Source organism: Notothenia rossii (assembly GCF_949606895.1).
Source record: "Notothenia rossii genome assembly, chromosome: 10".
NCBI classification, from domain to species: Eukaryota; Metazoa; Chordata; class Actinopteri; order Perciformes; family Nototheniidae; genus Notothenia; species Notothenia rossii.
The window spans coordinates 26,180,855-26,198,428 of record NC_136908.1 but is presented as its reverse complement, the minus strand read 5'-3'; the positions used below and the strand labels follow the sequence as shown (position 1 = coordinate 26,198,428).

General features: G+C 39.5%; 2 protein-coding genes and 1 long non-coding RNA gene across 19 annotated transcripts in view; 1 reads left to right on the top strand and 2 right to left on the bottom strand.

Moving 5' to 3' along the window:
* The first annotated feature begins 310 nt into the window (after positions 1 to 310).
* Positions 311 to 17,194, top strand: LOC307023016 (uncharacterized protein). 2 transcript variants are annotated; one of them, XM_079656005.1, is made up of 7 exons: positions 311 to 651; positions 8,824 to 9,073; positions 9,304 to 9,377; positions 9,809 to 10,144; positions 10,346 to 10,499; positions 14,431 to 14,540; positions 14,691 to 17,194. In XM_079656005.1, the coding sequence occupies exons 4-7, from the start codon at positions 10,040 to 10,042 to the stop codon at positions 14,931 to 14,933; spliced, it is 612 nt and encodes a 203-aa protein (XP_079512131.1). In that variant the 5' UTR covers positions 311 to 651; positions 8,824 to 9,073; positions 9,304 to 9,377; positions 9,809 to 10,039; the 3' UTR covers positions 14,934 to 17,194. The 2 variants fall into 2 exon arrangements, with proteins under 2 accessions (XP_079512131.1, XP_079512132.1); XM_079656006.1 differs by lacking the exon at positions 311 to 651 and having other exon boundaries at positions 7,087 to 9,073.
* LOC307023018 lies at positions 2,898 to 6,943 on the bottom strand. Of its 2 annotated transcripts, XR_013803572.1 has the most exons (4): positions 6,336 to 6,943; positions 6,070 to 6,202; positions 3,270 to 5,720; positions 2,898 to 3,190 (listed from the first exon to the last, which is right to left on the bottom strand). It is a non-coding gene; the product is annotated as an uncharacterized lncRNA (long non-coding RNA). The 2 variants fall into 2 exon arrangements; XR_013803571.1 differs by having other exon boundaries at positions 6,070 to 6,943.
* pleca (plectin a) overlaps positions 16,657 to 17,574 on the bottom strand; it is a 105,673-nt gene continuing 104,755 nt past the window's right edge. For all 15 annotated transcript variants that reach the window (XM_079655983.1, XM_079655984.1, XM_079655972.1 and 12 more), the window contains one exon: positions 16,657 to 17,561. The gene's annotated coding sequence lies outside the window, so the exon portion shown is untranslated. The remainder of the gene's footprint in view (positions 17,562 to 17,574) is intronic.

Below are 17,574 nucleotides of genomic sequence, written 5' to 3'. Positions count from 1 at the left end.
TGCATCCCTGAATAAAGTAACTAGTTACTTTTTTGAGAACAGTAACTATAACTATTACTAGTTACTTTTTAAAAGTAACTTGCCCAACACTGATCACTAATTAGCTTGAGCCATTCACAATACAGTACAGACCCAGGTCAAACTGCTGTGGTGTTGTTGCCAATTGTAAATCTCCAGGGGGATATGTCGGGACTATTGAAACAGTGATATGTGAGCAGTTTATTTGAGTCCCAAGTTTTTTTGCATTTCATGCAAATTCTGCTCCATATTTACTATATTTATTTGAATTTTACATATTGCAGAATTTAAGAAAGCATCATGAGCAGACTGTAAACTATAAATGACCTATTTATATATATTTAATTAACTTACACACTTTTGGAAGTAATGTGTAATTTTTTTTAACACACTGCTGTGTCAAAGGCAATTCAACACATTCAGTGTCATTTCTGAAGCATTTTACACACATGTGTAAAATAAAAATGCACATAGTCAACACATTAGTGTGTCCACTGTCCTGCCCAATCAGGGTTGAGTTATTTCAAATGTATCATTTTTCAACTGTCCATCAAATATCCAAACTGCCCTTTACCCTTTTCACCTCTGGCTGGTGGAGGATGGATGTGTAAGCGGAGGAGAGTCTAACACTAGGTAAGTTATTACAGAAACAAAACGTTTTTAACAAAGTGAGCATATTGTCATAATGTGAGCAAGCTAGGGGTCAAAATAAATATTTGTTAACTTAAATAAATATGTTTTGCCAATGATGAACAGCTAAATATTGTTTGAGTTTAGCTGCCTGGATGACAATTTATTTTCCTTAGGCCCATCTTCTTTTTTTATATTTATTTTTATTTTAACTTAATTTAGCTTACACTCTTTTCTGTGACCATCATTCTTCAATCGGCATTATATTGATAGCATTAGCAGCTATGTGTGTAATGCTATCTAGCTACTTTGGCTAGGTTTCATTGTTCGGCCAGATGTGGCGGGAAAGTGAGAGTGAGAAGACCGACAGAGGCTGCATTAATATACAGTCTCTTACAGTGCAGATAAGTAACTTGGCACTAGTTATTTATTAGTAGTAAGTGTACACTACAGTTTACCTGTTTCTGACTAAAAACATCAGACACTACTCTATACTTGCAAATATTATATTGTGTAGAAGGGAGATTTCCTATCTGCCTATTGTCGCTACGGCAGTTGAGACGTAGCGTCACGAACGGCACGTCAAGCCTTCCCTTCCGACGATTTGATTGGTCGGAAGGGAAGGGCCGGCCGGCTTTCCTTCCGACCAGTGGCGGCTCCTGAGTATTTTTGTTGGGTAATCTATGGTAGGGCTAACCCAGCGCCAAATAGATAGAAGAGTTCCGACAACGGAAGTCCAAAATGCTTGATCGTCACGTGGTTCAGGGAGACTCAATAGTTCCCCGGAAGTTCGTGACGGGCCATTTGAATCACGATTCGAATGCATCGATACCAGGATAGAAATGCAATTTTTGGTAATTAGTGGTCAATAAAGGTTTTGATTAAGATGTTTACATTTATTGTTTAATTCTACTCTTTTAACTGTCTAATGTACAATGCTTTGTCTTTTGCTGCTGCAGCGTAAACATTTCCCCCAATTGGTATCAATAAATATTTGTACAAAATATCGATATGTGTATGTAGTTACATCAATGTTTTTGTTTTTTTAAAGTAATATTTCCTAATATTTGAGGATTAAGATAAAAATAAGAAGTACTTTATTGATACCAATTGGGGAAATGTTTACGCTGCAGCAGCAAAAGACAAAGCATTGTACATTAGACAGTTAAAAGAGTAGAATTAAACAATAAATGTAAACATCTTAAATAGAAATAAAATAGCATTACAAAAAGTAGAAAAATATACATAGTGTGAACAGCTATCTTACCAGTTAACATATACATGTTAGGCTAACGTTGCCTTGGTTAAAGAGCCTGTTGTTTATTGCTTTGAATTCTTTAAAACAAATATTATCTTCTTAAACCTGTATGGTAGTAAGGAGCATCACATCCTAATGTGTATTGATATATTTAGAGGGAGGGGATGGGAAGGAAGGTTTCAAAATTCAGATTAGATACATTTCTACCATTTCTTTAATTCATGGTGGTTTCAGTAATCCCATGGTAATTGAGGACATAAGTAATCTAAAGTACTAATGTCATCTGTATGACTTTCAGAAAGGACAGGAGACCCACAGGTGCCTATCAATTATTGTCAATTGACAGCACAATGAGTCAAAGGACTAGCAGCAGCAGCATGATGATGATGTTAAATGTGTTATTTTAGGAACATCCATTGTAAATAAATGGAATTCAATAAATATTGAATAGCATATAATTTAGTTTGTCTGTGCCTTTTCCTCTGTGTTGTCCTGGCATATCGTCTCCCCCATGGTTTGCTGTGCTGCCTGGGCATGCTCCAAGCGCTCAGAGAAAGGAGTACATATGTAAAGTTTCCCCACTGACACAGAGAGGAGGAAAGAATGTCTGGCTCAAGTCAACAGGAGCAATTTAACTATCACAAAAGACCACAACAGCCACAAAATATGTGAGGTAATCATATTTTTCACAAAACGAAGACCACACCATTGGGAAGCTTAAAGTCTGTTTAATCAAAATAAGGAACAGGGAGAGGCTTGCAAAACTCTGGGAGGTGAGACTTAGGTGCAGGGTGAGGGTCTCATTGCAGGTCTTCAGGCTCCATTTGTCACGGTTTGTGAAACAAGCAGGACCCAAATGCAGATATGAACTGAAAATTCCTTTATTTCAAGGCTATGATATATATATATATATATATATATATATATATATATATATATATATATATATATATATATATATATATATATATATATATATATATATATATATATATACACACAATGACAAAACAGAACACTCACCGCAGCACTACTGCGACGAACCGACAAAGACAGACAGAAAACCCAGCACTTAAATACACAAAAGACTAATCACACAACAAGACACAGGTGAGGAGGGAGGAGGAAACACAGGGGCCACAGGGGGACACAATCAGACAATTAGACACACCAGGGAAAAGAACCAGGCAATAAACAGGAGGAAAACATGACAGGGAAAACAGCAAAACACCCAAACCTAGACATAGAATCGTGACACCATTGAATCCCCCTGGGGTTCTTGTGCTGAAAGAGGGAGATAGGAGAAAGGGTTAGATACATCTTACAACCAGGATGGGAAATTACTGACCTATTTTAAACTTACCTTGTGTTTTCACTCTCACTTAAGTCCCTCTCCCTTTGCCATCAATCCAAAATCAGCTGAGCTGCAACATAAAACAGACAAGTAATAATCAACAGTATCACAAGGATATTATATGGCTCTGCTAAAAACACAAGTTACGTTTTTGTTTACTGTTTGGAAGTCTCAAATATGCACTCTAAATCCATATCAATAGCGATGTATCACAAAAATAGCTCTCTTCCTTATTATTGTGTAACGTTAACTATATTATACTAGCTTGAACTCCAAAAAATATATCCTCATTTCACCACCTCCACCCACTACAATCACACGCCCCAATGTTATATTTAACTAATATTTAACTCCCTCCACCCCGAATAAAAGCACGTTAAGAAGCCCCTTTTCTCTAATTCCACAATGTTGGGTTGAAATAACATTAAGAGAACGGATGAATAGGCTGTTCGTGGTTAACGTGTGTTGCTAACTTTATCCGGAATCCTAGCCTAATCTGTTATCTGTAAACGTTCCCTAAATCTACTGATTTAGGGATAATCCACTAACATCCTTTAATACACATGTTAATTTGACTCAGATGTGCTGATAATATCCGCAATATAAATCTTTATACGTCTTCTTACCTTTAAAAGTCGAACACGAACGGTCTATTATGCTGCAACTCTACTGAGCTGCTAGCCGCAGATAGCCCCGAAAGTCAGCGGCAAGCTAACTTCCGGGGAACTATTGAGAGCTCCACGATCCGCCATTGCTGTAAAAAAAACTGGTCCTGGAAGCTGAACCTGCTGCTCCTCACAGAGAGAAGAGGGAAGAGGCTGTGTGAATCACTTTACATTGTGGATAAGGGTGGATAGCCCCCATTGTTCTGTGTGTCAAAATGAAAGACAGCCCACACACCTATCAATCATCAAACCATGGGGTCTTATTTCATTACGTGTTGATTTCTATCAACACGTAATGTTGTATCGATTAGAGACGTACTACAGCAAAAGTATTCTCCGTCGGGACTTCCTGCAACAACTAGTGATGTGTCGGTCGCGAACGAGCCGATTCTTTTGAACGGCTCTTTGGTATGAACGAGGGGAACCGAGTCGTACTTGGTGAGAGCCGTTCTTGTTATCGTTCAATTGTTAGTCCGCACTCACTGCCTGCCAAAATCCACTCGCCTGTTAAAAAGCTTGATTTTGTTCCCCAAACGTATTCTGTGAAGACCCGCCCATACTCTGATTAGTAGGTTTCAGCAGGAGGAGTGAGATGGGGTGGGTCTTAACGGAATACGCGAGAGAGAGAAGTCATAACAAGTGGTAGGCTACAGGACAGGTAGACGACGTGTTTTTCGGATGGAAAATGAGCCAAACGCGAAAACGCAGCAGCATTTTGATGAACTTCAACCAAAAAGCGCACTATTTGTAAAGGCAAAATATCTTTTAAAGCAGGGTCAACAAATGATCTCCATCTCCACTTAAAAACACAGTATCTAATATTAAGAGTTGCGTGAATTTCATTCAAGGCAAGGCAACTTTATTTACTTAACACATACAGAGGGTAAATTCAAAGTAGTACATTCACTGACATGGATATGGCGCCACCTTGTGTCATGTTTACAAAGAAGATTATTGACATTAGGTCTGGCAATACAGTCAATCATTATCCTGGTGATTATTTCGCTTATTTTCCCTTCAAAGAGCCATAATTCCCATCACTAATCGCTGCCCAGGCTTGCCCATGCTTTTACCAGCGGTCCGTTCTGGTAGTTGACCAGGAAGCAAGCCACATTGAAGAGCTCCTCAATGCTTCCACACACAGACAGTGGTATGGCTTTGTCAAATAGTTTGTTCTCTTTGACTCTTCTGATGCACCTCTCCACATGGACCCTCAGACGTGCAATGGATTGAGTCTGCCTGACATCGTCCCTGCTCATTTGGGTTTTTTTGTGCAGAAAGGCAGGCCGGTACACTTTACACTCAACCAGATTGTGCACAAGGAACCCTTTGTCGACCATTATCGCCATGTCTGGTGTGAGCAGGCTCACAATGCCAGACAGCTTGAAGATCTCCCGGTCACTCATAGATCCTGCATACAGGCCAGACACAAATGTAATGGCACCATGTGGTGCCATGCCGATCATGGCCTTGAATGTAGCATGCGACTTGTATGTAGAAAACACCTCACTCTGCAGCAGGAGAGATGATGGAGTCTGGCAGAATATTTCAGTGCAGTCCAGCACCACTTGTGTGTCAGGGAAAGCTGAAAACTCTGGTGGAAGGTGAGCTTTGACAACTTCGCGTGGGATCCACAGACGTTTGCTTCCAAGCAGTTGGTAGAGGAAGTGTGTCCAGGTGGAAATAATTCTGCTGACTTTGGTGCGGTGAATGCCAAACCGTTCTGCTAGATCCCTCAGATGTAGGCCCACTGACAGGTGAGGAACAGCAGCAGCTCATCTATGGGTGGAAGTTTCTGTGAAAACAAATAAGTGTTAGGCATACTGTAGATACTGTTATAGGGGAGACCGGGTACAGTTGTAACACATTTTCCTGGGGTTTGTTGTTCTGTGTGTGTGTGTGTGTGTGTGTGTGTGTGTGTGTGTGTGTGTGTGTGTGTGTGTGTGTGTGTGTGTGTGTGTGTGTGTGTGTGTGTGTGTGTGTGTGTGTGTGTGTGTGTGTGTGTGTGTGTGTGTGTGTGTGTGTGTGTGTGTGTGTGTGTGTGTGTGTGAGAGAGAGATGTGATGCACTTGTTAAACGGTGGTATAGTGCGCAGCGTGCATAATTATTAATATACTGTACATCCATGCTTGTATGCTGCTTACTGTTGTTGATGGTTGAGAGGAATCCGAGCTGCTGGCAGAGGATGCCTTGGCGTTGGTGATCCGCACCATCTTGGTGTCGGCTGCAGGCTCCACCAATTTCCAAAAGGCGAGGAAATGCTTGTATGTGGCAAATCTAAGAATGTAATATTGTTCATGTTAGACATAGTTTTGTTTCTTAAATTAGCTTCCCCAAATGAAAAGTGTTTATCAAACTAGTGGCCATAACAACATCCTGATAGCCTTATAAACAAACCTTATAAACAAACCTGGTGTAGAAACGAATGTCCTCGTCCTACCCTGCCAGGCGTTGTATCCCGAAACGAGATCTCGGTTGTAACATCTCCAGCTTGTGTTGTAGCTCCCTAACCTGGATTTTCAAGGCTTCGTTCTCGTCGGCCACCTGATTTGCCATCACTGCCGTCGCTGGATTTACAGAGTAGTCATGATCCGGCGGCGCAAGTGTTTCCACCTCGTACTCAGCTGCCGAGTCCGGGGTGGGACTCTCTGCCCTCGGCCAACGCTCCCAAACATTACGTCTTGGTGTAGGTAGCTCGTAGTTATTCCAAGCAAAGAGAACAGGTGTAGCTCCTTTCTTTACTCTGTTCAGTCCTCCAGCTGTGACCAATAAGTTTCCTGGTCGAAAATGCCTACTACAAACACGGGTATTTGTTGTGGGGCTGAAATTGTCCCTACGGACCTTGATCAGCCACTGAGCCTTTACCTCAGCATCAATAGGAAATGAATGGAAACTTATTTCCCGATTATAACTGGACTTATTTGTAGAAAGGGGCACACAGCAATGTAGTGTCGACTTTCTTACCCGCTGGAAGGCCAATCGCTTTTCTTTACCGCTCATCATCTATGCTATCTATCGCTATCTGTATGCTATCTATCTATCTATCTATCTATCTATCTATCTATCTATCTATCTATCTATCTATCTATCTATCTATCTATCTATCTATCTCTCTCTCTCTCTCTCTCTCTCTCTCTCTCTCTCTCTCTCTCTCTCTCTATCTATTGTATGTATATCACTAACTCCCCAAACAACTCCACACCGAAGACCGGAAGTACTCAGGCTCACACCCAGCCACCGGAAGTTGATAGACGCCATCTTGTGCAACTAGCCTATTGTGCTAAATTCAACACTGGAATCAAGCAAATATTAATATGTTTGCATGACATTAGTTATTTATATTTTGATATCACTTAATTATACGTTTAATACATTTAAGTCAAGCCAAGGTACATGTAATGGTAGCTAGTTAGTGCTCTTACCTGTGAGGCCTCCTCCAAACAGCATAATAACCAGACTGTATCATTAAAACTAAGTACCAGTTCTAGATCCTTGACTTTAGACAAACAATTCAAAGGACAACATGTATTTAAAGAACAATCTTTATTTGAATGTGCCTCTTAACCTGATATATTAGTTATACAGTAATAGTATTGACAATCTAAAAAAAACTGAGCAACTCAACAGTCAACTTTATGTTTCTTATTGTCTAAAGCAGAAGTCTTCAACAGGGGGTCCGCGACCCCCAGGGGGTCCACGGAGGTACTGCAGGGGGGTCGCGAAATCTTTGGTTGATTAGACCATTTTTATTTTTTATTTAAAAAAAAAAAAAATTCCAATTTTTTTTTCCCCACAAATTGAAATGTCTTTAAATGCACATTAACATGAATCCAACATATTGTAGCGAATGGAGGAATCGAGGCTGAAGACGTTATCTTCTGCTCCACAACCTTTCTCCGCCAGATCGTCAAGTATCAGCCGTATCTTGCGTCTCCCCTCCGGTACACAGCACCGTAGTGTGGAGTTGCATTAGGTAACGCGAGATACGGCTGATACTTGCGCATTAGTTTCTGTTATGGATCAGTATCAACAGTCCTGCCAGTAACATTACTATATTATCAATACTACTTTAGTTATAGGCTGATATATGATAGCTGTGATGTGGCGTTAGCTAACATTCTGTAGCTAACGCTGGTCACTCACCAAGACAGCTGCCCTGTTCTCCACTGTTTCTCTTCACACCACAGCTCAATTTCTCTCCGATGGCCGTTATTTCTTCTAATCCTTGGCTGCTCCTGGTCTCTTGGACGTCTAGCAGGCTCATAATCATAATCATATGCATTTGAATATATATTTTCAACCTCTTCTGTGTCAAAACTGGCATTGTGATCCATGTTTATTCATACGTTAGACCGGCCGCTCTCCCCATGTTACGTCACACGCGGGAGGTCACGTGCGGAGGCTTTTTTATGCGGAAGTGAAAATGTCTTACCAAAACGACACCAGATGTCACTGTAGTGTATATTTCTGTATATTTTTGGGGAAAATCTAGTGTATTCATCATTTTCCTACACATTTATTCACTGGTGTCTTTAACCTGCAAGTTACTTTTTAAAGTTAAAACTTGAATCTGTGAATTATTTTAATAGCTCTGTGTTGTGTTCAAGATGTATGTTTATAAATGGCAGTGGCACGGCCACCCTGTACCTTGCACATGTTTAAAATAAAAACATGAATATATTAACCTTTGAATAGCTTAGTATTGAATGTACAATAACAGAGTAGCTATGTTTATACACGGCACTAGGCCCCGTTTAATATAAAACACAATTGTATGCCATACATATAATAGGGGGGTCCCTGCTCCAGCTCTCCATCAGTTTGGGGGTCCCTGGCCTGAAAAACGTTGAAGACCCCTAAAGCATTTGTTATTTTCATTTTCCCCCTCTCATATTCAGTGTGGACGGATTGAGACAGCGTGGTGTCCAGAAAGCTGCAGAGACTTCAGGGAGATACCTCTGTGTGATGGACGTCCTGTCTGTTGGTTTGGAGAGGACTGAGGGTCTTTCATCAGCGAGGAGGACTAGGCCTGATGGAGGAGATTCCAGAAGTATTTGACGAACTGCAAACTAATGGCATTCTTACGGAGAAGACCACGCTCAAACTTGTCAAAGTCTGCATCTCTGACTTGGTGGAGAGGCATGGGTTGTAAGCATATGAATGTGAAATATGTTTATATATAAATTTTGCATTTAAGTGATATAATGGTTATAAAAATATGGCACATTTGTTTTTTTATTTGCTTGATACAAAGGACATTCTTTATAACCAATTGCTTTATCATCACGCATTTGTAATATTTGTATGCTAAAACTTTTTGTATTCTTTTTGAAAAATAAAAACTAAATAGCTCACTTGTCATCCATTTTTATCCTTAGTGGTCTTTGTGAAGAATCTCATCACTATATTCCCTCAGCTGAAAGTCCAAGTCGGTGGCTATGGAGAAGGCTTAGTGAGTATAAAGTTTTTTTCTAAAATACCGAAAAACATTGACATTTCTGATTTAATGGTTTTTAGTGTGAAAACAGCAGTTTTGTATCAATTACGTTGTGAAAGTACAGGCTAGCCTAGGGCCAACATCTACTTTGTCTAATAAGAATGATGAGTGTTCATTCAAATAACTTGATGGGTAGACTAATATATACTGTAATTGTAATGAATGTAAAGGCTGCTATTGGTAATATTTGTATTTACATATACCTCTCCTGAACTTACAGTGATTAACAATGATTAGTGTGTTCTAGATTTCACTTCTAAACATAAGCAGCTGGTTGGTCAAAAATAAAATGTATATTGCTTCGTCATATCCTCTTAAATTTTCACCACTTCGTTATGAAATCAACTTTGATTTTATATGTTATTTTTTCCCCTCTTTAATTTCAGGGGCATCTCTATGACCCAGCTTCACATTCTGGGTTTTTGGAGATGAGACTTCGCAATATACGGCGTAAGCTGGAGGAAGTTCAGTGGCGTTACAGGAGACACAAGAGAAGCAGAGATGTTGGACCAAGTTCTGTGCAGGACGAAGGGGACGATAATGACATCAAAGAATGTATCAACCTGATGAAAAAGCTGAGGCCTTCTGCAGAAAACATTTAATCTATCAAGTCAGCAATGCAGAAAACATTCACATCGCGCAGAAGCTGGATATCCAAACATTCACCCACCATTAACCAAATCTTCCAAGAGTATCCACGATTCTTGGATATACCAACCCTGGTAGGCTTTTTTAGCATCTTTATGCATTTGTGCATTGCTGTTCACAGCTGTGCAGTACACAAAATGACCCATTCTCATAATATTATCAAGTTTATTATCTGATCGTTTAACAAATGTTAGATTAAAATACTGGTCTTGTCAATTTCATAATGTCATTATATCTTTATCTGTATCAACTGTCTCCGTCTTTCCACCACCCAGCTTGATACAGAGTTTGAGAAAATCTTTGATGGTAAGGGGGACCTGTTCATAAGGCGATGGGAGGCCAGCATCATGCCAAAGCTGAAGGCTGTAGCTGCCAACGGGAAGGGCGATGTTACAGCTTTGATCGAAGGGATGGAAAACCAAACTGAGGGTATGTAGGGCCTATACAATTGTTTTGTTGAATTTATAAAAAAAATTGAGAAAATGATTTAATATGCTAATGATTACTTTAGTGGCCAATTGTCCAAAAGAAAATCAATGTTCAAAGGCCACTTAGTCTAGGAGGCGAGTTCGAGTATTGACTCGCGTATATTCAAAAAATTAGATACTTGCTCGTTCCATTCAGGTGCTTTATTTAGAGGTTCAACATCAGCTGGCGGCCCACTGCCGACGTGCAACATTTGCACAGTATTTAAAACAAAAAAAACACACAAGATCCCTCGGTCTTACGGATTTGTACGGTCAAAAACTTTTCCCAACTTGGCTCTCTAGACTTCCTGCTGTGTCATGCTGGCAGCGTCATTTATACCCGAGCACACCCCTAAGATTGCTTTCTATAAATAACAAAAAATAACGAATATTCAATTCGCTCACAAAAACATAATTCATTACCATAAAATAATGTGCCTAAATGGCTCTTACAATTCTGGCCCCTAATTATAAGGCGGGAAGACTTATAATTAATAATAATAACAAGAGTAATTTCCAAACAAAAATATGGCTAACAATAGCTCAGTTATACTCCTAACAAAACATTTGCATTTACTTATGGGGGAGGAATCCACCTACACCCCTTGACATAGGATTTCCATAAAACAAACTAAATATACGTATTTTAAGGGATGAACAAGCGCCCTGTAATGCATTGTGCCATACTGCAAAATTAAAGTGTCCTATTCACAAATTAGGCATGGCTTCAGAGTCACTACTGACCGACTTTAAACAGTCATCAACGTAAAAGTTCCTCAGAACTGTCTCTACGGCCTGAGTTGATGCCGCAGTCCTGTTTTCTTCTGCTAATCTTCTTGAGGCAAAGCTAGCACAGCTGGCAGACGAGGTGGTGCCGAAAATGTGTACAACCATTTTGTAATCAACCATTTCTTGTGTGAGGTCTCCATTAGGCCACCACAAAAAGCGCAGGAGGTCTGTATCCTCTTCTGGGACTCTGACTTGGTGGTACATGGCTTCTATGTCTGCCATCATTGCAACATGCTCTTGTCTAAAACGTGTCAGGACTCCGATGAGGGAGCTTGTAAGGTCAGGACCCTGAAGTAATTCGTTATTGATTGAAGTTCCATGGAAACTTGCAGCACAGTCAAAGACCACCAGGAGTTTTTTCTTTTTGTGGGTGGTACACAACATGGTGTGGGATATACCACACTCTCTCGTCTTGCCGGCTCAGTTGTGTCTCTGGCACCTTGACTGCATATCCCTTGCTTAGCAGGTCACTAATAAAGTCTTTGTATTCCTGGTGGAATTCAGGTTTTTTGTTGAGTCTCTTCTTTAGGTTAATTGCTCTCTGCACTGCAGCATACTTATTGTTTGGCAAGCTGACCAATGATGTCTTTGTAGGTAGATTGATGTAATAATGTCCTTCAGCATGATGGATTGAGCTGGACACAGAGCTGATGCATTTTTTGTCTTCCTGTGATATTTCCAGTTTGTCGCTGTAGCAATGCTCAGGAAAGTCTGCATTGTATTGCTGTATGAGTAGCCTTTCCACAGTCTCTACTGCAATCCGGTTGATTGTGAGTTGGTGCTGCTCACCGTCCTCTGGCTCACTGTCTTCTTGTTCTTTAAGCGGGCCGTTAATAGTCCAGCCAAGGACCGTCTTTACGGCATATGGGCCGTTGTTCTGACTGTGAATGACTTTCCATGGCTCGAAAGCTTCATACACGTCATTTCCAATTAGGAGTCCTATCTCAACAGCGATGCACGGCAGCTCTACTTCCTGAAGGTGTGGCCATTTTTCAATGTCTTTCTGAAGAGGAATATGATCCTTTGTTACTGGGATGCTCTTTTCCGTGAAAACCTTTTTTAAGCTGATAAACTTATCTTCTTTGATTCCACAGACCTCCAAATCTCTCAGCAGAGAACTTTTCATTTCTTTGGTTGAGCTCATTGTTGTTAGGACAAGCTGCGCTCCTTTTCCCTGCAGGTTTAGCTGCCTTGCTAAAGAGTCTGTGCAAAATGTTGCAGAGCTCCCAGGGTCCACGAAGGCGTAGGTTTTCACAAGCTTGCTTCCTTTCTTTGCTTTGATGTAGACCGGAAGAATAGCAAGAACACATCCATCTCCGGCCCCTTCACAGGTAGTAGTCTCCTGATTTAAGCTCACCAGTGCACTTGAAACTACTGTGTTGTCTGACCTGGCCGCCTCTTGGCCTTCTGCACGTGCATGATTGGAAACATTTTCTATTCTGTGAATGTGTAGCAAGCTTGGATGTCTTTCTGAACATGTTTGGCATGTCGTTCTCTTTTTGCAGTCTTTACTCACGTGCCCTTTAACTAGGCATCCAAAACATAGTCCAGATTTCCATATAAAATCCACCTTTTCTTTATGAGGTTTTTCTTCAATCTGATGGCACTCCAATAGTGCATGGTCCTTTTTGCAGAACAAACATGGCTTCATGAAGGCAACATTACTTGACGTCCTGCTATTCACTGTCAGTGGTTTGCAATTATCTTCCTCTGTTGATGTGGCCACACTGGTTGCAAAGATGCTTCCTTTAATCCTTTCACTCCTGGTATTTTTCTCCATTTGTAAAACGTTCCTGCTTTTCGCTTCGGCAGCAGATCCCTGCAGGTCACCAAAGAGAGGGTCAGCCAGGATTTTGGCTTGTCTATCCACAAAGTCGGCCAAGTCTTTGAATCTCACTCTTCTCTGGCTCCTTTCTTGGATCTTGAATGCCAGCACCTTCCATCTTTCTATGAATTTATAAGGTAACTTCGAAATGATAACTCTCATATGTGTAGGGTTATCCAGCTCCTCCATGTAATCCACATCCTCCAGGGCATTTCTGCAACTTAAAAGGAATAGGTAAAACTTGTTGAGTGCTGTTGTGAGTCCTCTGTTAAATTATTTGCGGCCATTTTAGCACCTTTTCCATCAAGTTACAGGTGTTGCCCATTAAAGGCTCAACTTCATTCATTTTGGCGGTGAGTTGTCTTAATTTACCTCTCCTTGCATTGATGCAGAGCTGTAGCCACTGCTCCATGGCCTTTTCTTTTGGTTTTGCTGCCCTCTTGTGGGCGTCGACCGTAAACGCACCCTCATTGGCGCTGTCTTCCGACATTATTCAACCGGTTCGGCTGACCAAAAGACAACAGCTGTTTTACCCAGTGGCTCGAACTCCAACGGAAAGGCATGCAGAGTAGCGTGACAGCCTGCAGTCTGTGTCCACACGGTAGAGGATAATCCAAACGGTCCTTTGCCCCAGTAGCCACGATCAGATCCACATCCGACAATTCCAGTGATAGTAGGTTCCTACACGCTAGTAATCCTCACAACGTTGTCGGTTAGTTTTTGACTTATTTTAGTGGCCAATTGTCCAAAAGAAAATCAATGTTCAAAGGCCACTTAGTCTAGGAGGCGAGTTTGAGTATTGACTCGCGTATATTCAAAAAAGTAGATACTTGCTCGTTCCATTCAGGTGCTTTATTTAGAGGTTCAACATCAGCTGGCGGCCCACTGCCGACGTGCAACATTTGCACAGTATTTAAAAAAAAAACAAAAAAAAACAAGATCCCTCGGTCTTACGGATTTGTAAGGTCAAACATTTTCCCAACTTGGCTCTCTAGACTTCATGCTGTGTCATGCTGGCAGCGTCATTTATACCCGAGCACGCCCCTAAGATTGCTTTCTATAAATAACAAAACATAAACTAGAGCTGTCCATAAGCAAGATAACATGTTACAAAACAGTATAATAATAATTCACAGTATTTCAGCCCATTTGGGTTAAATTAAAGAATATTCAATTCGCTCACAAAAACATAATTCATTACCATAAAATAATGTGCCTAAATGGCTCTTACAATTACTTTACTCTTCCCCAATCCCCCAACCCTGATTCTCATTTGCAGATGAGAATTGCTACACAATGCTGGTTGTACTAACTCATCTTCTTCCACCTGTTGCTGCAACACGCTGTAGCGTGAAGTCTGCAATTACAAAACTCCTGGAATTTGTACCGGTATGTTTAGTTTAATGTTAAATTATGTGAATTTTAGTCAGTAGGTCAATATAAAACAACATGCACATACTTGGTTATAATTAACTAGTTTAGGAGTTGCTTTTGATAAACTGAATGAAAACACTAATTCTAATATTTCAATATTTCTAGGCAGGGAGTTCCATAGATTCCCTCTTCGATGCACCCCAGGATCCAGGACAGACCATACAGCCACATCTTGTCTGCATTGGACATCAAAGGGGAGGGTCACAGCAGTCCATCATTGTGGCAAAGTCTGACAAGATTGCCTTTGGATCAAGGCCTGGGATGTGCTGTGGACAAGCGGTTCAAGCTTTACTGGGTATGCAACCTGGCCTACCCAACCCCACTCAGCTCTGTGTTCTCATTCTTTGAGCACTTCTACGGCCTACCAATGTCAACAAACCGGAGAGCAAAGGTTTTGGACCTCATCTCTAAATTAAAGTCTGTTAATTCAATCAAAACAATATGTATACTTGTCCAAAATGCCCTTCACAATTCACACAGATAAAAAAACTTATCTGGCATCTTCGTGAAATCCATGCATTGTCAGAAGGAATGGGATTTACTCGATTTACTAACTTGCTGCCAAGATGGCTGCCCAAGGACATACCACTGCCCCTTAAAACACAGCATCAAGGGGAGCACTTATTTGGGGAAATTATTCAACTTATACCCCACTGTGAGACATTTCACTCTCTCATTAGAATACATCAAGTTCAATATTTGATGAGCATTTCTTTGCATACGTTATGCAAGAAACTGAAGACTTTGAAATGATAACATTAGGCGATGTTGCTGATGTTACACCTCTTGATCTACTTTTTTAGCACTGACAAGCTTTATCTGAATCCAAGGTTTAAGATTTTTTAGGTGGGCTTTTATAAACTGATCCGTTTATTCTCGAGAGAACATTAGAGGAATTACAAAATTCTCATTTTTAAATTACTTTCTTAATGAAATATTGTGATAACAGCTGGTGGAAACACATCGCAATGTCAAAGACTTCAAATGTTTTGGCTTTTCCATAATAAAAACTCAGTACTGTATATGTAATATTAATATTTAATAACATATCTGCTTGATATGACGGTTATGTTTATGCAACAATAGTTTGCTGAAGATTAAAAAAAAAATGTTTTAACCAAGGTATAAGGTTTTTTTTAGGTGTGATTTTATGAATGATCTGTTCTGTCAACATTTGATGAATTAGAGAAATATTAATGTTTTTAAATGTTAAAAAAAATGTTTTTAATGAGATATTGTGTTAATGAAATCCTTGTAAATAAATGTCCAATGAATGTATTCTTGCATTTGATTTTTGAATAAAAACCATATCCAACACCTGCTACTTTCCAGTAATCGTCATTGACACACAATGTGCAGATATAACACCATGAAATGTTAATTCTGGTTAAAGAAATAGAACACAAAATGTGCAGAAATAACAAATGAGTGTGTTCATCTTGGTTACGCATTTATGACACACAATGTGTAAAATGTGCACATTGTGTGTTAGGGGCATGTAACACATTTTGTGTGTAACATTTGATTTGATATGTGATTTATACATAAATTAACACAACACGTGTTGTCCCTGAGCACACTGTAGGTGTGTTGAAATTCAAGGCATGTCATTTTTTACACATCCCTTCTAAGAGTGCATTAAATACATTGAACTTCTGCATGAGCAATTATTATTATATATAACATAAACACAGTGCCAAGGGATATTATACCCAATAAGTTATTTAATAATTTGAGTACATTTGTCTGGTAATACGTCCGTACTTTTACTAATATTACTACTTGTAATGGAGGATTTTTCAGTTTTAATAATGACCTTTACATGAGTGACATACTGTATCTAAATACTTCATTTGTTTACAGATATTCATTCTCTGATATTCTGCTGCCATATACAGAATGGCAAAATAAACTTTAGGGTAGCTTCTTTTTAGACAGTGAAATAATGCAAGGAAACGTGCAGGAGCCTCAAGTATAGGTGTTGATTCTATTCATCTATTATCTGAAATAACCATACTATTACCTATTGTCATCATATTTAATTGAAAATGAATAAACTTGAGAAAAAAACTTTAATTTCCATCTTTATTTACATAGCGTAAGGTGTTACAATAAAATTCTTTGTCACCATTTTATTATAAATACACCCTTTTCAACAAGGCTTGACAACCGTCATTAAAATACATCCTTCAAACCTTTTGAAACGTAATAATAAAAGAAATGCATAAATGGATACAACTATTTTGTTTTTGCACCTTTTTAAATGTTAGTAAAATCATGCAAAGCAGAAATATAGCGTAAGAAAATAAAATGATATAGATCACGTGTGTTGCTTTACAAAGAAGATTTAAATCAAAACAAGTATATTGTGTGGAAAATACAAATACTGGGTCTGGTGGCGAAGCTTGAAGATCTTTCTCAAATAAATGTTTATTCATGGCTTTTAGCAAGTGCACAAGATAATTATCAATGTACAGTACATATTTGACATCGTCTATGTAGGGAAACATTATTCAAATATTCTAAATCTTAGCTATTAAACATTCAAACCATACATTTAAGCCCTGTGTGACGACTATATTTATGACACTGAAAGGAACTGCAGTGGACTTGATTGTAAAAAGGCTTACCTGATAATACAGTAATCATTCCATTATGGGTAGCATTGCTCTCTCAGACATGCATTAGCCAATGTAACCACTGCACGATGTTTACAATACTCAACATCACATTAGAGTATTTTAGAGTATTTCGCAGGCACTTACATGGTTTAGGCCTTTAAATGAGTTTGGATGCAAGTTTCAAAATGGTCAACAGTTAAATGAAGCAGATGATCTTCATATGAGCGAGTGTTTTTCTGTGATGTTGCATACAATCCTTGATGACAGTGAATTTCACAGTCCAAGTGGATGCCACAGGTCTCTGGAAGACATCTGAACAAGGAGCTAGAGACTAACTGAACTGTGAAGACAAAATCTGAAACAGAAAA